We start from the raw sequence: 22,396 nt of genomic DNA, 5'->3' as shown, positions 1-22,396 counted from the left end.
TCCTCCAAGCATTTGTAATAGCTACAAGCTTTCACAATTTAGCAACTACTACCAGCTATGACAAAGCAAATGTGGAAATATCAATTCTCTAAATTAGGGCCTAAAAATAGACTGTTTTCATCTATTTAGGACTCAGCCAATTGTTTATAAAACCAAAGGTTAAGCAGAAGTCACTTTTTAGTCACTTTACTGAACTCCTTTTTTTGACAGGCTATTTTAGAAATTTTAAGAGCTCAGATAGACAGGACTTCAGGACAAGAAAAACAGGAAGCTGGTGGGTTTAATTTTAAAATGAGCAATGGAAAAGCAATCCATTAAGCCTTGTGTATTGTAACATACATGATTTATCTCAAGCATGTTTTGTACAATGTCCATAGCAATGATGTTTGCACAGCAAAGTATTTGACAGTCAAGAAATGGCAACACTAGGGTTGCTAGCAGATGAAATTTGCTTCTGCTACTTCATCTTGACAAATAACAAGAAAGAAGGTCTACTCTTGAGATACTTTTAGGTTTAAACAATTGCCTAAACTGTATAGTATTTGGAGAAAGGCTGAGACAAGGGGCCATGCAAATTTTTAATGCAAGAAGGGTATAGGAAGCTGTATTTAACTCTGCTTCTGCAGCATAGTAAAACAAGCAACACTAAATACAAATGTTTGCTGATTGCTGCATTGGAAATGAAAATTGAATTCAAACAAATACATAATATTTATATCTGGAGTACAAAACCAGGAACTAAATAACCACGTCTGCACATATGCATGCACTAAGTAGGATCAATTCTGACACATTAAGGGATCCTTGAAGAGTAAGGCCCTGGAGGAAATTTTCTTTTTGTTAGGACTTTTTCTATTTGTTATTGCAAACCTCTGTGGGGGAAGTTCACAATAAAGACAGAAGAGGACAAAAAAAAACCAAAACAAAAAACCCAGAAAAAAGCAGGAACCAACAGAAAGGGGGGCTGGGGGGGGGGAATTATTAGTTGCAGCAGGACCAGAAGAAAAAGCTTCTCTTGACATCAAGATTTGAGACCTACTGCAAAAGGCAACAGACAGAATTAAAATTCAATGTGCTTGATCTGAACAGGCATTTTTTGAGGAACAAATGTATCTAAACAACTGGAACAGCTTTAAGACAGGTAAAACCTGCTACCAGACACAGAACAGGAGTTTGTTAGGCTTTAGCCAGCTGCTCTGGTCCTCTGTGAGGCTCTCAGAGCCATCAGTCAGACGCAGTGACATTTGCCAGGTAGACACTGTGGCTCCAAAAGGCTGCCAGACAACAGAGGACTGAGGACATGCTCCAGTTCCAAATACCTGACTGCTGCACACAGGTACCCCCAGAGCTAAAGAGAGGAGACACTGCTCTGTCATCCTTCTAGACTCTTAGAAAAGCAATGTGGGTCACTTATTTAGGGGCTGTCTTTTTCACAGTTTATACTGGTCCTTCCCTCAAATTATTAAACACAACCAAAGATTTAAGGAAAAAAAAAATCTTGTCTTTTCTGTGAAAGACTGCCTCATAAACACTTTTTTGTTTGTTTCTTTTAGATGAAAGTATCTGAGCTATGGAAAAGACCTGAGGAAGTCCTGAATTTCCCCTTCTTCAACCAGCACCAAGCATAACTTTCTTTTACATTCCATTTTATACATTATAAGTTACAGTGCATTCCAGTGGGTTAAATGCTGCGCTGTTTATTTCTAAGACACAAAAGATACCACGTGTGTTTTCAATCAATGCTATTTATCACTCTAAAAGCCACATTTTTAGTGTGATAAATACCCCATTTTGCTTATTGCTTCTATTTAACACATTATATATCTTTACACATGCATTTATCTAGATTAACAGATAGACTTGGACTTTGTCTCTGAATTACCTCCACCACAATGAAGGAGAGAAAGGGAGAAAGTTTCAGCAGATCCAACTGGGAGTGCAGTGCACAATTTTGTAAGGGTAAGGACGTAGGGCTGGCACACAGCTGGGCCAGGCCAGGCTCTGCAAACCCAGGCTGTTGTACCCAGTTTACCATTCCACACACCCACCACCAAGGACAGGAAGGAACTGACTATTTTCATCCTTTTGCACTCCCCAGCCCTTAAATACCTACCTCAGAAACAAACTCTCTCTAAGATATGTCAGCCATCCCAAATCTAACACCTGCATTCAACAAGCAACAGCTACAAATCAATGCAAAATACATGCCTGCAACCTCAAAACATGATAAAAACCAGCCAAAGAAAGGAGTTCTTAATGAGGACTTGGAAAATGATCTAAAACAAATGTGAAAAATCTCAAAACAAAGAAAATTGGAGCTGACTCATGTCAGAGATTAGACACCCAAGGAATGAATTACAGGATTCAACAGGAAGCCTGAACAGGATGCAAGCATTTTCAAAGTACAGAAGTATTCTCTTACTGCTGCTGACAATTCTCTTTCTAATGTAGCAATCTCCCTCAACGCTGAATTTAATGTGTAGGATGATCTTTATGTATCTTAAAGCCACTTTCCATTAGGGGTCAGAGCTGTGGGAAGTCAGTCAAAATTATTTTACAATTCAGACTGAAAGCTGATAAAGACAGCACCCTCATACTGGGCTTGTAGTTCTTCATCTATTTCGTGGCAGAACTCCAAGTTATTGGGGTACTGTACTTCACATGTTCTTGTTGCCATAGCAGAAGGGAAACATGCTCTGTCTCCAGGTAACTGGAAACAATAATTCTTTAAATAAAATTTTTGCTTTCTATTTCAGTTAATTTGAAAAATTCTTGGCTACAAGGGGAGAAAATACTTTCCCAAACAGTTTTTGTAAACTTCATTTTTATTAGAATATTTACATGAAATTATTTTGATAAACTATGCAAACAAAATGTTTGCGTAGTAACATAAAGCAAAGATATTTTCCTGTGATTGGATTTTGGCTTGTTTCGTTTGACATCTAAATACTTTTATTGAAGGTACAACTGAAATGACAGACAAACCACAGCTTGTTGTGATGGTGATTTCAAAAGGTTTTAAACAGACTGTTCTCTACAACAAAACTTTTCTTCACAACTGCTTTTGTGGCTTGTAAGTGGACAAAGGATGCAAAATAAGTTTATCTGATAAGAAACAGAAAAGTTCAAAACTTTAACGTATGAAAGTCTCAGCATAGTCAACTCACCCCATGATTCAAACTTCCTTAACAGCTCCCAGCTAATTCAAAGTGCTTGTACAAACAGGTTAATTCATCTTCCAGGCTCCATGTAAAACAAGATTTTAGCCTCAGCATAGCACTGAGCAGTACTACCTGACAAACAGAGCCAGCTGCGTGATAACGAGAGAAATCTTCAAGCACTTAGCTCTACCAAGTGAGCAAATCAGGTTTTATTACACCACTGAAAAAGTAAACGCTCTTCAGTGCCAATAAAACAACGGCGGATTACTGGTCATCACATTTCCATTCAATCAGCATGGGCAATAAAACTGCTCATTAGCCTTCAAACCTGAATGGGAAATACTAGGCACTGGATTTAATGCTTCTCCAGTCAATTACCAGTAGAAAAGGTAAACATCTTCAATTAAAATCAAGCAGAAACTCACACAGACAGCCAGTGACACCTCTTCTCTAACAGCTCTGCAAAGAAAGCCAGCACTTAACTCCAAACTGACTTAACTTCTGCATTTCCTCCAAGCAGGGCAGTTAAACAGGTGACCTGTAAATTCCAGATCCCATGTTCAATTTTGCATTTGGAAACATAATTTCCAAATCAGAAGATACCATTTTCACAACAATTTTAAAAACCTTTGATCTGGGTGCACTGAATTGAAGTTCCAGGAGGTGGGCAAGAGAGGAACAAAGTTTGCCAACTACTTAGGTGTCCATTAAATGAACCAGCAAATGAATGACCCAAACTTTCACTTGTTTATTGTTTTTTCAGGTTACTAAACAAAATTATCGAGACAAGAGAGCAGGCAGATTGACAACCCTTCCCAGTTTTAGTGATGCAAATGAGAGGTCTGAGCAGGTGCTGAACATCAGCCAAGCAAACAAAAGTTCAGTGGAAATAACACATCCTAGCAGAAGGTTTCAAGCCCAACAAAATCACCACGCTTTTCTATTTGAGCATTTTACGGTTTTTTTCCTTAACAGCATTTCAAAGGAAATTTTTATCAATTCTTGCACCCAGAGCAAGAAACTACTTTCTGTGTAGCACCGTATTTAAAAAGAAACTTGCTTGCAGCAAGTTTGTGCAGACTGACTCAGTTGTATTTCCAGATCTACAACTCACCCCGTCTCTTTGATCATGTAACTTCTCACTTGTGCCTCAGTTAAAAGAACTGCAGAAATAGAAGATGTTCTAGGGGAAGCAATGGCAGGAGGAAGCTGAATTATTAATTGCAGAAATAGCCACTCTAATCAGAAGTCCACGCAACACAGGCAGGAAGCTCCATCATTCTCTACAGAACTCTTCATGAACTGTATTTTGTTTCTGATCCTTCTCTTAAGCACTTCAGTATTTTAAGGAACATACAAATATGGCACAGATCACTATCACAAAAAAAAAAAAGAAAGAAAAAGGCACTTGACCACTGAAATTACTTCCTTTTTATACAATTCTTGCATTTAAAAAACTTAAGAGATACATTCATCATAAAACAATATAGGATAGGGTAATACAAGGTAATATCACCACAAGCCCTACCCCTGACAGTATAGCAGAAATTAGCTTACACATAAAATACAAAAAATACAAAACTTAATGAGCAATTTCCGTGAATATTACAAATAAAATATGATTATTACTGCATCCTACAATTTATTATCTCTTTTATTTGCCAAGACTTAATCTGACTATTATAATTCAATAAAAAATTTAACAGAATATTGAATTTGCTCTTCCAAGTAATTGTGTCTTCCCAAATGCAAAAATGCTGGCTGAGATTCTTTGCAGTACAGCCTTTAGACACTGTGAGCAGGTAATTCAGTCAGGGTATAGACATCAAATCAGTCTGATGCTTTTTCACCCTCGTTTACCTGTTCTCTTTCCACTGTTGCTCCAGACAACCATTAGACCAATAAAGCTTGAATGAAAGCATGAGCAAAGGTATTTGAAATCATTTGTAAGAGGGTATCATGCAACAGCTACAGCTGCTTCCTGAAAAAAAAAAAAAAAAAAAGAAAGAATGATTTATGGAAAAGTAGCTTGCTTTTATTCCTTACTATAATCAGAAAATCTAGATGAATTGACAAATTTGCTGTAGGAAGAACTGCACAAGAGCTTTTACTCCCAAAAGCTGCATCTTTTTTTTTTTTTTTTGTTATGCACATTGCACAGACACTAATAATTCTGAATTCCTTCTTCATGGCTTTCTATGCATGGAGCTGTGCTCTGCACCATCCATCAAGCTGCTGGGGCCCCACAAGCCTGTATTAAACAACAACCAATATAAATAGAGTGCCCTGGCTGACAAGTCATCAAGAATAGGTTTGGCAGATGAAAAACAGCTGCTGTATTCCTCCCAGCCCCTCTTTAAATAAAAGAAACAAACAAAAAACCAACATAACCTTGCAATAAACATGGAGCAGTGTCAATTTTACAGGTTTATTAAGTACTTTATATAAAACCTGCAAGTCAGCTTGAGGCCCACTCTGTTTTTCAAAAAAGTTACTTGTGGTCAACAGCTGGCAAATCTGTGTCCTTTGGTTTTCAAAGTCTACAGACCAAAAAGCTGACCAACATTGATGGATAACAAATCCACGTGGAAATTATGAAAAACAGATAAAATATTCCACTTTGTAACTGGAGATGTTACAAACAAACCAATAAATCAATTTCTTTTCCCCTGCAAAAGAGCACCCCAACACTTTAGTTCAGAGCTATTCTTGGTGGGAAGGGGTGACATTTATAAATTCAGAAGTATCTATTTCACAATAAAATCCTCAGTGGGGAAACAGAAATAAAGGACTTCATGCTGAAGAAGAGTTACTCAAATGGAAAACCAGTAATTTTCACAGGAGTATCTTTAAATATCTACCACTGGCACTGAATTAAAAATCACTCTCAGAGAAGGAGACATCCAAGAAATTTCAAATGGCTTTTTTTGGCCTCATTTAGACAGAATTTTCTCTTAAGGTTAACAACTAAAGAAATACAGGAAAGGCATATGAAGAAAACTCATGTAGCCTGGGAAAACCAGTGGCTATCACCAGGACAGTAACAGCATGACAGCTTATGCTAAATCATATTACTCAGAGAGTGCAATTATGAAAAGAACGAGGGGGGATGTAAAAGCAGACTTCCAGAGGCCTTAAGCAAGCTACCCAGCTTGGAAAAAGTTTCATTGAGAGCTCTGTATTTGTGACCATCCTCTATAAAAACCTCTCTCAGTTTCATAACAGAATATATTGACCCAAACAATTCCTCCTTTTCCAGCTATAATATATGCTGCAAATGAATTTGATTCTGGATGGGTAATACTGCAGTCTGGTTTGTTTTTCTTATCCACTGCAGCTTTGTTGGTTTTTAGCATCTTTTATCCTGTGACAGTCATCACCAGTACAGCAACAATTGCTAAACTACTTTATTCTTGTTTTCAATAGCACATTACATGCTGCAAAAGTTCAGCAGGCCCTATGCTAAAAATCTAACAGCAAACTTACTGAAGCCAGTGAGTTTCCACCTAAAATCAGATGCAAGATCAGATTATGGATTTTATCTACTCTCAAAATTATTAAATGACTGAAGAGAAAGACTAGACACTTATCTTCATTTGCCCACCAATTAAGTGATTCTGGCTCAACAGTACTTAGATGAGAGATGGAGAAGAGCACCTACAGACAAAGTTATGCCACTATTTTTTCCAATAATAATAAAGATAAATTGTTATTATCAATGGAATATAACTCTGCCAAGCCTCTGAGTCTCTGCAACCGCCTCAGGCTTTTAAAAATGTATTTCCAAGACAAATATCAAAGAAAAAAAACATTTGCAAATAATGTTAAAAATGTCCTAGCTGTTTAATTGGAAATTCCATTTGAGAACTTGAAATTTTGCAGGGCTGCCTTTGTGTCAGGAGTACACAGCACTCTGAAGCATACTTACACATCAGCAAGTATCACAACTTTATAACAACTTTAAAAGTCACATAAATTGTAGTTTTCTAGTGAGCTGTGCTTACAAGCTGGCTGCTTTCCAAGGTAAGCATAGAACAAACAATAGATGGGTTACCTGGCAGGCTCCAAAGCAAAAGAAGAAAAATGCAGCAGTTCTGCAGAAAATTTATAAATGTTTCATTCCCATCAGAAGCAGCAGAAAAGAGTTTATTTGCATTTTCTCCATTTCTGGACATGAAATGCTGTTTTCAATCTACTATATTTTGATGTAGATCAATATCCAAAGCATAGTCAAAACTCACATGTTGCCGAATTACCATCCCACTATTAACTAACAATATTTCTGCTTCAGGACCTTACAGTCAGAGATGAAGATCTGCTGTGCTTTTCAGTCTTCTAGAGAACAGCCCTCACATCTCATTTGCGCAGCTCACCAGTAAGATCAATCATACCTGGCTATTTCTAAGATTACATTACAAACCACTGCTAAGCAGGGTACCTTTAACCCCATCTTCAGCTCTGGAATTTCCTCTTTCCATCAGCTACAACGGGAAGCTTTTCTCTCCTGACAAGACTCCAAAAGGATGTCCCCAGGGCTTCAGGTGGATTGAGGTCTTCAAAGCCATTTCTAGGAGAGCATTTCAGGGTGTAAACCATGGGTATTGTGCTGTGCATGGATGCAGGCTGTGCCTGGGAAGAAGCACAACTAAGTTGGTCCATCTGTGCTTCTGCTAGTAAAGCTCCATGGCTCAGCAGGGGTACTCATGGCAGCAGCCTGATGCAGACATGCTGCCTCTGCTTCCAGGGATACTGAATCTGATTCTATGAAACATTCTTCTTCAGATTTAAATGCTCTCAAAGCCAGAAAATGTCTCATCAGTACAGTACCATAAAGCAACTCATGTTGTTCCTTGTTAAAGCTGAATGGCTTTGGTCCCTCAAACACCTACAAAGACATAAGTGACCATTTGATTCTTACTTGTAAATTTTTTGGCATTTAGATGCAAAGGATCCAGGACTATTGACAAACGAGTAACAAAATGTTTTCCATGAAAATTTATCAAGGTCATTTTAGCCTAAAAAAATTACCAGCATAAGAATCTAAATAAAGCAATTCAATGCTGAGACAACAGGGGAAGTTTATCTGCCAGTGCTTATGCAATACTTTACTAAGCTGCCAGAAGACAAACAGGGGGAAAAAAAGCAACATCTAAGACCATGATTTTTAGCCTTTTATTATGTAAAATAGTAGCTCATTTGAAACAGAAACTCAGTTTCTAATAAAGTTTGCCAGAACTGAAAGAAGCTTATAAAAATAATTAGAAGTGGTTTAATAGGTGCTGCATTCCCCATCACAAAGATCAAGCCAATGTACAGTAAGAATGAGCTTCAAGTCAGCTGCAAACACATTTGGCAGTTGCAGATGCTTTAGACAGACATGCTGGGGCAGACACATAGATGCTAGTCAATCCAAGAACAAAGTATCCATGAAATAAATACGGAACAGCAAGTGACCCAGTCAGGGAAATAACCTATTACAGCTACTCAGGGACTACTAGATTTTACACACGTGAGCAATGCTTTGGCTTAACAAGAGCTATTAGGAAAAAAGCGGGGGAGAAGGAAAGCCTGCAAGAGCTACAGATAAAGAGCCTCCCAACAACATCTGGGGCACTGTTATAGACCAAGTAAAACCCCTTCCAGTCTCTGACTCAGTACCACTGATGTTGCTACAAAAGTGCCTTAAAAGCTGAAAAGTGATAGCGGAAAGAAACAAAAAGAACAACTTTTAAAAGACCACTGAAGCAAAAAAACACATTCATTTGGATCATTCAGAAAAACTCCACAGCACATACCTAGAGAATGAGAGGCCAAAAGATAAATAATACCCTGACCTACACCAAAACTATCGTGTGGAAGATAAAGGAAGCAGGTGACAAGGTAGAAATAGTCTAGGAAAGGTTATTTATTGGTATCCCCTCTCCCCCTTAAAATAAATGACAATGAAAAAGGAATCTAAGAGGAAACGCAGTGAGTCAATCTTTGCATTAGATAAATCTTATCCAGAAAAGGAAGATACTGTTCAAATCTGGCTGTGCAGGTCATGCTACCAGAAATACCTAAATCAAGAATCTTCTCACAGCAGTTCTTATAGTCATGAAACACATTTAACATCAGCCATATCCACACTATTCGTTAGGGCCAGAAAGATTTAATGATCTACCAATTCATTAAAAGGATTTTTCCCTTTTTTGTTTTATTACAAGAATCTCCTCCAAGAAGACCTAGTATTGTCTCAGTTATTTCCAAGTGGGAACACACCCTGGTGTGCACTTTCCCTTTTAGCAAGGGCCCTGATCTTGCAGGAAAAAGATTATACAAAACCACAGAATTCCTGGAAAGAATTTGCTCTTTCTGATTAGCACTTAGCTTCAAGGTATAAAACATTTTCATTAGTAACTGGGCAACTAACTAAGGATATATGTGAGAAAGCAAGCACATATTTCTAGTTGCATTTGTAGAAGGATTCTCAAATGTAACCACAGCTCTTGAAATGCTTTTAATGAGTTCACTGCAATGGGCACTGAGAAAGTGATGTTTTTATTGGGGAAATTATAAATTATGGACTTCTCAAAAATAGTTGCTTATGACATTCCACTTCCCTCTCTTCCTCATCAGGTTGAGGCTTCTCTCCCTGTGTTGTCTGAAAGTAAACACGATGCTGAAACTCCCAGAGTAGTTTCAAATAATCAAAGGACAGTATGCTTTTAGTTACTGGGATACTTTGTATTCAAACACAACAGCCTCAAGAAAATTACTCCACCTTAAGTATGACTGCAAGACATGCTCAAGTTAAGAAAAAACATCACAAACACAGGTACAAAGTTAAACACAGAAAAGCCAGCACTAAAAGTAAGAGCATTGACTATGAAACATTCTTATGTTCTAGAGTTAAGTGACATTTTTCATCTGAGCAACAAAGAAACAACTATAATCTCCTACACTGAGATGTTCACCTCTGAAATATTTTTGTTGCCAGAAAGACCATCAGAGTTTGATAAACAAGAGCAAGAGTAGTGATAGCAAAAGACGCAACACAGAGATCAAAGACCTAAAATTACACAAGATCACTTGGAGTCTCTTAAAGCCATTAATTTATGGTAACATAAGTAAGTACATGGTAACTATTTAGAGAAACTGTAGTTACATAATCTTCATCAAACAAGGTACAGGAAAATTGTTCCAACACTTTACTAAAATGTTATGAATTAATTAACTGGCAGCTGGGTCAACTTGCTGTCTTTCCCAAAGGCATAAACCCAAGACAACACAGAGACAACACTTTCCACTCTCATGGGAAGAATGAATAGTATGGGAATTTCTGCTCTACTGGAGGCTCCAAATGAAGATAACTCACTCCTGTGTCTTAATTCCTACTAAGTAGGGTTTTACACCTAATTCTCCAGAATGGCAGTGAAATAAGAGCCCCAGTGACAAGCAAGGCCTTGCTCTTCATAGTTCTGACTTCTCCCCTCAGCAGACCCCCCTTGAACAGTGGTTGAGGAAGTAGCATCTCTGAAAAAGTTAGCTTTGATTGTTAATTTCTCCAACTTCCACGGGAGAACATATGTGGACACTTCTAAGAGCTTCCACTCCTAACACTAAATATGAGCTCTTGAATATACTTTGATCTGAATTTATACAGGAGCACAGGCTTCCATGAGGATAGCTCTTAATATGTAGACGGCCTTAAAAGCTCTCTTTAGAAATGCAAACAGCATTGTATTGTTTTATTTAAAGATAAATAATGCATTTTTCATAGTTTAAATAGAAGATAAATTGCAACTTCTACTGGTCTCTACAAATATGTTGTGAGAAAAATCCCTGGCAGTTAAAGTATAGTTAGATACTTGGACGAACTCAAATAACTTAAAAGAAAGAAGGCCATAATTTCTCAAGGCTAATACATATAAATATTAATTTTACATTAAGTTGCTTAACATTCAAAACTTCCTTCTCACACCTGCTCACGCCTGCTGAAATAATTTTCACCTGCTCCTGCTGCTGTTGCAGATGAACAATCAGGGAGAGAGGACAGAAAGCAGTAAAACAATGCAGCGTTGGGAATGAAGGAACACACTGTGTCAAAGGGGAAGCCTAAAGTCATTGGAAAGCCCTGTACTCCAGTTAAGCAAGGCAATACAACATGCCTTCTAACAAAGACAATTTGAAACCAATTACAAGCCAGAAGATTAATGTACTGACTCAGGCATAGATGAGCCTGAGTTTTCCACCGCCCGTGTTTCCCAAGAGTCCTTGTCTAACTCATGGAAGGAGGGGTAGAGATGCTTAGAATTTAGAACATGCAATAAGGAGAAAATTTGAAAACAACTTGAGGAAACATGGATTCCTGCTGAGCATAGAGTTTTCAACAACAGCTAAGATTTATTGTATTGAAATTTTTTTCCAAGCTACATACAAGCTACAACAGCATGTGTTTCCTTTCCAATTCAGCCACAGCTGAACATTTCATTGAACCATTACAGTAAGAAAAGAAGCTTTCACAACAACTTTATGAAGCTCTCCTCTTTTGGGATCAAACAGATATATTATTAAAGCAATGCCCGTAAGAGGAATCAATCATCAGACTAAGTGATGGCAAGGATCGCTGGGCACTTAAATCCCATTATTAATTTCAATGTACTGATGAGAACTTCAGAACAGAGTATTGAGGAAAATAAATTGAAGGCAAATGCTCATGAAACTATTCTTTGAGTCTTTACTTTCCCTCTGCCCTGGATCTGAATATTAAGAAATGCAAACAATCCTCTTCATCAATATTTTAAAAAGTTTTATGGTCAATGCATACAGTAAATTCAGCTTTAAATAATGATATTATTAGCATACTTAATAAGCAATCAAAGTTTTATTTTGTTTGGGTGTTTTTGCCATAGAGAAATGGGAACAGACAAAAAAAAGTGACACCTTTGAGGATTTCTGCTATAGAAGGTAAGCTAGCAATAGTAATCAAACCCAGAATTTTTAGATCCTTCCCCCACCTTTACTAGTTTAATGATATGACAATTTAACACCCTTTTCAAAGAGAAATACATAACCAAAGTATACAAACCCAGTGAAGTAACACAGCCATATGAACTCTGTTTGGAAGAGGCTGACTGATCAAACAGCACATGGGCAGCCCTCATTAGTCCCAGTGTGTGCTGCTCTTTGATTTGTTTCCATCAGGCAAAGGATGTTGAGGTAAAGGTACAGCTGGTTCTTTGAAAGGAATATCATTAAGGGATAAAAATAAAAAACTCAAAGCATCAAGATTTTATTACAGAACAATCCATTTTCTGACAACATCAGATGAACATTACCCATTATTTCCTTACAGAAAGGAAAACACTTATTGTAGAATACTACAGTATTTACAATCAAAAAGTTTTATATTTACATAAGTCACTTTTAAAACCTCTCCTTGTAAGTAACATTTAATTCTATTATTTGGTTTTATTTTATCATTTTTTTCCTTTAATTTTTTTTAATTAAACATTGCTCCACAGAAACACCAGCAATTATGCTTGGTGGAATGGGGTAAGAAGTTCACACAAAGCTCTCTCACTGCACAGGCAGTGATGACAGGTTCTGTTAAATATGCATTTTCTCACCTTAAAGATATTTCACTGGAAGAGCCTGAGCAGCAGAAGAAACAGTAATGGTCTCTTGGCAAGCACATATAAGCTGCCATTATTGTGATGAAACATTAAACCACAAGCAGCTTCCACAGCCAGACCTGCTTATGTAAAGGAGCACATTTCTTCAAGTGTTTTAGTTTAAATAGATATTAATGTACTTTTAAGAATGGTCTTCTAACTCAGCTTTCACCTCTTTTGTATGTATAATACATACATTACTGTGTTTTTGGAGTAAGGGTTTGGTTGTTTTTATTTTTCAAAAATCTTTGAGAAAAGATTAAATTGAAAAGAAATTAGCTGCCTTCTGCTTCCTACCAGCAAAGTAGTACAGACTTTTTAAAATCCTGGATCAAAACTACCTTATGCAATTTTGAATTTGCCAAGCCCAGTACCAATCCATCAAAGAAGGATTTCCTTCATTTCATTTTGGGCATTTACATAAGTACCTTAAGTTGGGTCACTGGAATTACTCTCCCTCATTCCCCATCCCATCTCACTCTATTCAGAAGGCTCATCCTATAATCTAATTTCACAAAAGAAAACTGCACTTTCTCTCCCTGTGAAGCAGCAAATATACATACAGCTTATTTTCATGAAGGCTTGATCTACAGGGGGTTAATATTTTAGAACTCCTAGGTAAAATTTGCAATCACAGTAGGAAAAGCTAAAGAGACACAACCTCAGGAATGCCATTAGGACCCTCCAAATGCAAATTACTGTGAGAGCAAAGATTTTCCAAGTTTTTCCTCTGAGGAAAGAGGGTGAAGGAAAAAGGTACAAGCTGCCATGGAAGAGCTTCCTGTTAGGAATAAAAGGTTTCTTTACAAGAACATGCTTATCTCTGTAGACCCACACATCTTGGATTTCTAAACTGAATTTCAGAATGTAATGAAATTTAGCCCTTTCAAGCTGGTTTGGAGATCAGTTCCAGACCCAGATCATCAGACTCACTGAGATATGTAAAGGATAAAAAGTGACAATAAAATTGCCATTCTCCTCTTCACATATAAAAAATTACTAAATATGCAGAATCATAACAAACTTCAGTAACAAAAAAAAAATCCCTGTTTGCAAAATTAATTGCTTCTACAAAATAGCTCCCTCTTCGGTTTTCCTTCAGTTTGATTTGAACATACAGAAGATCCTTCAATCAAGGCCACCAGTTTGGAAAAACTGTGTTAGATTGAGGTGGTATTTTAATTATCATGGACTTGCCCTCCTCAAAGCTGAAGGTTGGAAGATGTCATTAGTTTGCTCAATCAAATGTTTATAGAATGCTATTCCACAATATTCAACAACAGTTGGTCTGCAAAAAGGTTTCCCCATATTTTCATACAGTAATTTTGATATATAAAGAGAATTGCAAGCTAACCACAAAACTTCAGTCTTCACTTAGAGAAACTGGATAAAAGTAATAATATACCATGCTCAGCCAGTCTCCAGTCAAGTTATTCATAATCCAAAAGAATAAACAGTGATCAAGCTCAAAAATTTAGTTTTCCTAGCTGAACAGGAGATTTTCTGAACAATTTTGAAGAACTTGGCCTTTCAACAAGTACTCCTCACATTTATTTGTACATTCAGAGACAAGAACATAAAAATTAGATTGCAAACCTTTTGCTCAGGGCTCCTATCTGGCTGAACAAACAATTAGAGAGCATCTATCAATGTTTAGATGCGTTGATATCCTAGAACAAGCTAAGAATTCACCCTTTACACATGGAAATACAGAATTGAAAGTGAGTTGCAATTTTCCTGGATGGAAAATTCACTTGATTTTAGAATGAGGAACTAAGACATCATTGCCACAGCTCAGGAAAATGCCCCTTTCTCTTAGTATTTGCAAGATCCTACCAGGTAACAGCTGTAAGTTAATGCAGGGGGTATTTTTCTAGTTATATTGGGATAGGAAGGCGTGCATGGGTAGTTTAATATCTTTCATAAACTTACTTTAATCTTATTTTGGATTTCAGTTTCCAGTTTGTTCTTGAGACCTCTTTTTGAGTATCCTGAACTTGTTTGAGATGTAGCAATTTGTCCAACTAGAAGAAATTATGTTATTAATGATGTAGAAAGGGCCTAGATAAAAAGTCAATTTCTCTAAAAGAAAAGCTCTTTTTTCATAAAGGATGAGGATGCTAAACCATGAAATCTTCAACATTTAGGAGGACTGTACTGCTTAATAGGAGAGCAATTAAAGAGCAAGTGACATTTTTCTTTCAAGGTTTTCCATTTGGTTGCTTATGTTTTAAAAAGGGAACAGTTAGTGATAGAAGTAGTATGTGTTTATGTAAATCGTTATGTCATCATTTTGACCTCTACCAATGTAGAGATCAAAATCTAATTTATCTCTGCAGAGAGTTTTACTTATAGTATTTATGCTTTATTTCCCAGTAAATTATTGACTGGGAATTTAAATACTTTTGCTTCGCTAGAGGGATCACACGATTTTCTTAAATACTCACACTGATCTATCTGAGCCCTGGATGAGGGTAAGGAGAGGAGTAGCCTTAATGCACTGTGAGGAGCACTCAGATAGTTTGGTGATCTGATCACACAAGCTCCTATGGAATCAGATATTCCAAGAAACACTGCCAAGGTCCTGAAGAGTTTATAATTCTTCAGATGCATTGAATTGCTCTACTAAACACTAGCTGCACAAGAGGAACACATTTTTGTGTATATTTCCGTAAAAGAAGTAAGCCTTATCTTAGCAGTACAACAAGAACCCTGAGAGTATTGATTTTTTTTCCCTTGCAAGAGAAGTCAGTTTGTAGTGTTGCAAGCATATGCAAGAACTGGGTCAGACTAGATGGATTCACAGTAAATATAAGTATTTTTGGGTTCCATTTTTGAGTAGCAATGACTATGTCTTGGTTAAAGACTGGCGTTCTGTCAAGCTTTTGCATCTCCCACACTGGACAAGGAAAATGAGTTAATTATATAAGTTTTCAATCCAGAAAAGAGCTGCCTTTATTACTCAGAAGATGGTGGGTCACATTTCAGGGAATGAGTTCTAGAAAATTCTATACCCAGCAGGGAGTGTACATCAGCATGAATGGAAAACTGCAAGCCAGAAGCTATGAAATCATTACAAACTCTCTCACTGACCTTCTTTCAGCACAGGACCTTTGCAAGCATCAATACACATCTGCTAAAATAAAAAATCTACTTCCCACCACTTTTTCCCTCACACAATACACATGATTTACATCTGTTTTCTGTGGAAGTGTATTCCTTGCTTCCTGTCTTTGCTCTGTGCAGAGAAATTAGAGACAAGAGGAAAACTGCCCACGTGGAGAATAGACTGCAATGCCCATAAGTGAAATATACACCATTGCAAAATCAACATCACACTGGGCCGGAAAAAGCTACCAACTTGTCTTTGAAAAGGAAAAAAAATTAAAAAGCCCAAACTACAGACTTAAAAAGGAATAAGGAGGAAATGAGTCATGGGGAAAATTTCAGGGAAATTTCTCATGAAAAGGAAACCCATAAGCAATTTCATAAAGTTTTCCATGCTGTTGTCCTCCCCCTCTCCCCCCCCGTCCTTTCTTTTTTCTTTCCCAGAAGCTTGATGGAAGAGGACAGGCCTCAAAATACTTTTATTTATCCTGCTATTAGAGGGAGAACAAAACAGAGAACGGGCCACAGTGTGCTCTGACACTCTGAAGATTTGTCTGCTGCATCTTTTTATTCATGGAATAAAAAAATGCATTGCATCAAGAACTGGCAACTACAAGCATTCAAAAACTATGAATCAGATTGCCAAAACCCAAACACATTAAATAACCATTCCATCTCCAGTTTTCAGACATGCTGTCAGGAAATGAATGGTTTCTTTCTTCTCCTACGTCAAATGGGCAGGTGGAAAATTCCCAAGCACGTTCTTCTCATGGCTATGTTCTCAATCAGCTGGAAAGCAAATGTGTCAAAGTCCCAATAAGGTCATTTGGATTTATATCTTAAGTCCCTCCCTGACATTCAGAGGCAGCCTTCTGTCTTTGCTCCTGCACTAGAGAAACCAGAAACTTGGGAATGTTCAGATATAGAAGGGGAAAAAAGATTCCAAGAGATAAAGCTGAGTCCTCAACATCCCTATTATAAATTGGCTTTACTTAAGCAAATTATCTTCTTTCCTCTGTAAATATCTTAAGCCATCACCTAATTAAAGAAAGAAAAGCAAGCTGCCTTGCTGTTCCAGGCCAACATACTTTGTTTATGGAGAGCACAATAGTTTGTAGAGCAGATGGAAACACCTGCTGGAAGCTCTAAAGAACACTGATCTTCCCAGCTGCTCAGAAGACTGAAGCACACTGCTCTGCTTGATACATTTACTTGTTCACAAGCTAACAACCTCTGCAGCTTCTAAACATCACTCAGAGTCAGTCTTGTCTCTGAATGTGGCCCAAGAAAAGGCTTTCTCAAAAAAAGTTTACCACAAATACAGTCTGCAGGGTAATTTGTTTGAATTAATCCAGAACAAGAAAAATTGAGCCCTCATGCAAAACATTTGTTTCCAGGAGGCTCACAAAAGGATTCTGCTACTGAAATGACATCATGTTTGTCTTGAACAAGTGTGGTTTTCCAGGAGTCTTCCAATGAGACATTGCCTGGATTCAGTGAATCAGATTTTCTAGCTTTAGCACTTTCCAAAATAAATAAAAGAAACTATATTAGCAATCAAAATAGAAGCAAAAGCACAGGAATTGAGAAGCTCTTTTCCTACACAGACATGGTACTCAGATTCCAGACTATGTCTCAATTTGGATGGCTGTTCCCTTTGATTTGGAATTCTACTTTGACAGTCATTGACCTGGAAATACTTTATAGACACTTAACTCCTGGGGAAAGGTCACAATTAGGATCCTGAAAAAAACCCCAACATTTTAGGGAGGTCACAAGTCCAACCATGACTCACACACATATAGATAGTTTCAAGGAATCAATTATTAGCTGTTTGAATGTGTCATGGCACAGTTCACACACAGCCATTTCATTATACAAATCAATTTTGCAGACCTGACACATAAAAAAGCAGCAATCTCAACAGTTTGAATGTGTAAATTCAAACAGAATTTCTTCTAGTAAAGCCACTGGTGAAAAAATTATTCTTTCTTATCGCACTTATGAACACGTTTAAGTTCAATGGTTAGTTGATAAAAAACATCTCTGGGGGGAAAAAACTTCTTAAAACTCTCCTACTAATGAATTCATTGTAGCTGCAAGAATTTCAATTAAAATAAGAACAACCTGTAGAAAAAGCAGCACATGTGACTCAAGACAAAACCTGCAGCCAGCGACCAGCATAACACGAGCCAAAGAGCTGACCTTGTGAACTCCACCAACGGAGGCTGCCACACACTCCTGGTACAGAAAAAACCCAAACAGGGTTTATTCTGTAGCTACAGATAACATCTTGATTATTGCTCTAAGAACCTGCTTACTGTCCCTCTTGCTGCCCTTTGGTCTTAGGTTCTGATCCAGCAGTGCTCTTTGCCCCCTCCGTTGTATGAACTCATTCTGCCAGCACAGCCTTGGTTTCTAATCTCACCTCTGGTCTGCTTAACACTAATTCCTGGATCTCACTGCCTGCCATGCCCCCCTCCCCCTCCCTACTATTCCTAATCATTTCACTGGCACTGGAGGAGGAACAAGCAAGCAAGAGAGAACACCTAGCCTACAATCACTCTCTGAAGCTTGTACCCCCTTCTTTTCCACTTCTTTAAAACAGTATTTCACTCCTGCCTGCCCAAAGCTACAGATCTATCTATCCACTCATGCCCCAGTTAAGATTCCTTGCAACCAAGTAAAAGAAAAGCAACTGGAACCAACCCAACTGATATCCTAGAAACAAGAATAAAACCTGAGCATCATCAAGGACCTACCAGTGGCCCTAGAGTTTCCTGCAACCTAACTGATGAGGAATAAAACATTAACAGTCAGATAAACCATATACCCTTTACAGTACTTGTTCTCTAGCATTTTCCTTATGGCATTTATTCTGAATTAGAGCAGAGGTTGAAAAAGAGTCTGGTTTATTTTGTGGATTTTTTGGGAAGTTTTGCTGTTATGCTGGGACAGGGAAGGAGAGAAACATTTACAAAAAACTTGGCAAGAAGTGGCAACACCCACTTTTCTTTTGTTATTTTGGCCCCCATTGCCAAGATTTTTGGATTTTCATTCTGGAAAAAGGAGAAAGATGAGGAATTGTCTGAAGGAGTGTTTGCTGGGCTGCTTGCCCTCAGAAAACTGGAAAATTGCCGAGGCTGAAGAAAGAAAGTATTCTATAAACTCAGATCTGACTTGTGCTGAACAGAACAACATTTATGGAGAATTAATATTTCCAGTGTCTTGACCTAGGAAACTTTGTTATCTTGTATGAAGTTCAAAGAAATGACCAGTGGAAAAAACACAGAAACTGCCAAACAATCAGCAGTAGTGCTGGCTAGTTGTCCTGTCTGACAGTGTCTTGTCAGACACCTCAATAAGAAAGTGCAGGAAGAAAGCCTGCAAGAGACAGAGATGGTGAGTTTATTCTTAGCCTCTGGTAACATTTATCTTATGCCATAAAATACTCAGGCTTACATTCTTCTCACTACTACTCATTCATTAGCAGACTGTTCTTGTCTTCTATATAAAAAGACCTAATCCTTTTGTTCTACAAGCAATTTTTAAGCCTTCTTCACTCTTGCTGAGTATCCAAATTCATGAAGGAAAAGGACTGACAGCAGCCAGACAACCTGCCCATTCAAACAACAAAGGTACAAATCACACCCTCGGGTTCCCTCAGCTACTAGCAGTAGATAATCAGTCAGAAGCCCCACACCTAAAGTCCTGTGACTTTATTTTAAAGTCTAAATGCTGTATCTTGTTCTAAGGAAAAGTTCCCATTTTATGGACTATCTTACTAGGAGGCATTGATAGCTGTGAATGCTGGTTCAGAGTGTGTAAAACAGCTTCAAGGCTTCAGGGAGCACAGTATTACAGAGGAAGAAAGTAGTAAGGAGAAGATTAAATCTTACATCTGGGATTTGTTCAGTTATTACAGAGCAAGGGATGCTCTTGAGAAGCTGCCTCTCCAAGCCAGGAGGTCTGGTTGGGCAGGCCAGCTGTCCAAGGCACCAACTACTAAGATTATTCAACCTTTAACTGTTGGAGGAAGTTCTTATTCTCCTGCAGCAAGCCCAGGAGTGGAACTGGGCAAAGGAAGGACACAACCATACTAAAAAGCGGCCCTGGCACACCCTTTAAAGAACAGCTGGGAGCCACCAGCTCAGACAGCAGAACCAGCACAAACAGTCATGTAAAAAGACCAAGTCTGCAGTGACTCCTTGTAAAACAAGTATCTGTAATCTTATCCAGCCTACATGGCTAAGACCACAGGGGGTAAAGAGAAGGAAAGGGGCCAGCTGGAGAAGGCTGGTTGAAGAAAACAAAAATATGAATTCCTGTTGCCTGCCTTATTTAGAGTATAATTTATTCACCCCAGACTGAAATGTCTGAGCAACTTCCAGAGCACTGAGAAGTTATTTTTGCCCTCCAAAATATAAGGAGTATAAGAAACACAACCAACAATCACTGTTTAATACAATAATAATGCAATACTATGATTCACTTGCATTAAGTCTGACTAAATATGTCATTATCTTTAAATAGAAATGGCAACTAATAATTTTAAAACTAAAAATAGAAAGATATGTGATGTGAATCCTATAGGACTTACTCCTAACATGAATATATTATGCTGTCTTTCAAAAGTTTTCCGAGGTGCTTTCAGCTTTGGTAATTTTTTTGTTTTTCACTCAATTTTGCTTTCTATTTCTTTTGTGTACCAAGATACCATCTAGTCACAGAAATGCATTTCTAGAATTTTGTACAAAAAAGGACTACATCATTCCACTACTACAGAAACCATCCTGATATGAAATGTAGATGCCACTGTAACTAAAGAAAGTCAAATGGCAGAGAAGATGACAATGAAATATGTGGGATCAAATACACAAATAAACCCTTTATAATGAAAGGAATACTAAAAATCTTCTAAAAATGTCAGCTAGAGGAACTCAATAAAGGTCAAGACACTTTGAACAGGAGAAGTTAATCAAAGACTTTCTGTATTTACTGTCTTTTGTTCCATAACAGTACAATGTACTCCAGGTTACTTTAAAGCTATGACCTTTCTTGCCAGTATTCACTGTTCACTAACATAAAAGTCCCAAGTTTTGCTTGAAGAAGCCAAACCTGTTGATGTGTAAATTACGAGTCTCCAAAAGCACTACTTAAATGAAAGAGCTTCACCAATATGATTACTTTTGACTGTACTTGCATAAACCAAAATAAACAACAGGTGGGGAATGACCCCAGAACTCCCTTCATATATTTTAAACAGCCTTTAATGTTACCATTCCCACCACTAGCAAATGAAAATAGGTGGGGCAAATATCTTTGTGCCAATAAAAATGTTTCATTTAACAACAAAGCATGTGTTAAGAAGGCCAATTAAAATGTACAGGCACGTTTTGAAGTCACTGAATTTAGAGTTATGAAAATAAACCAGCATTTTCAAAATGGAAGCATGACAAAAACGACAAGCAGATTTCCATTACCTTAAGGAAAACCATGGTTTTCAAATAATTTTCTTTAAACTGTCACTATCAAAATCAAAGCAAAAATCAAGAATGAGAGAGATTGTGAATAGCATCAAAACCACTCTTGAAACTTATTTTTTTGTGGCTCAACAACCACATTTTCCTGTGTTTTAAAGTGCTTCTTTCCTTTCTTACAGGGCAAGACCATTAACACAAGAGGAGAAACAGCCTATAGCAAGACTACATAGCAAGTGTCTCTGTCCTTCCCCTCCTCAGGAAAGATAATTATTTTCCTAGGGTGGCTTAGTTAAAACGTACATTTAAGTTGCTCCAACAGCAGCTAAAACTACAGCTTCTGTTTTCAATTCCCATGATTCCCAGGACTTAAAAGTGGAAAGGAAATTTGTTTTCCAAATAACACCCCTTATTCTGCAGCTTACTTAAAGCTAAGTAGTTATTTCCTGTGAGAATTTTACAGGAGTTAATAAGACATCTTTTTCTTTTAAAGAGAATCATCCCTGAGTCATCTCAAACCCATACAGACACAGTACCCTACAGACAACAGATCCACAGAGAATGGCTGAGATTGGGAGGGATCTCTGGAGGTCTTCTGGTCCTATCCTGCTCAAGCAGGACCAACTGCAGCCAGTGAGCTTATGAATATCTGAGGGAGACTCCATAACCACCTTGGGCAACCTGTGCTGGTGCTCACTAACCCTCCCAGTCAAAAAAGGTGTTTTCTGATGTGTCTTGTCACTCTCATGCTTTCTGACAAATCTCTTTGCCCAGGATTCTTCTCCTGGGAAGCTGAGAAGCCTCAGAGAAAAATGAAAACAATAATTATCTGATTTGCTTCTCCTGTGTTTTGTTGCTTTGGAATGTGTTTGGAGATTGTTTACCAACAGGTGGTTGTTTCATTGGTTTCTGCTGTGAATTGTTTTTGACTTAATGACCAATCATGGTCGGGCTGTGTTGGGACTCTGGAAGGAGTCACGAGTTTTCATTA

At 37.7% G+C, this 22,396-nt stretch overlaps 1 protein-coding gene across 8 annotated transcripts in view; it reads right to left on the bottom strand.

The window, feature by feature from the left end:
• The window catches only part of LCLAT1 (lysocardiolipin acyltransferase 1), a 111,933-nt gene that overhangs the window by 74,985 nt on the left and 14,552 nt on the right, over positions 1-22,396 (bottom strand). For 4 of the 8 annotated variants that reach the window (XM_036380232.2, XM_036380233.2, XM_036380234.2 and 1 more), the window contains one exon: positions 5,022-5,142. The exons of 3 other annotated variants lie outside the window; for them this stretch is intronic. In XM_036380232.2, coding sequence (XP_036236125.1) covers positions 5,022-5,083 — 62 coding nt within the window. In that variant the 5' untranslated portion in view covers positions 5,084-5,142. Of the gene's footprint in view, positions 1-4,275; positions 4,536-5,021; positions 5,143-22,396 lie in introns of those variants that run through there. One more of the 8 variants, XM_054514317.1, reaches the window with a different exon arrangement.

Source organism: Molothrus ater, chromosome 3 (genome assembly GCF_012460135.2).
Source record: "Molothrus ater isolate BHLD 08-10-18 breed brown headed cowbird chromosome 3, BPBGC_Mater_1.1, whole genome shotgun sequence".
NCBI classification, from domain to species: Eukaryota; Metazoa; Chordata; class Aves; order Passeriformes; family Icteridae; genus Molothrus; species Molothrus ater.
This window is presented reverse-complemented; position numbering and strand designations above follow the sequence as displayed.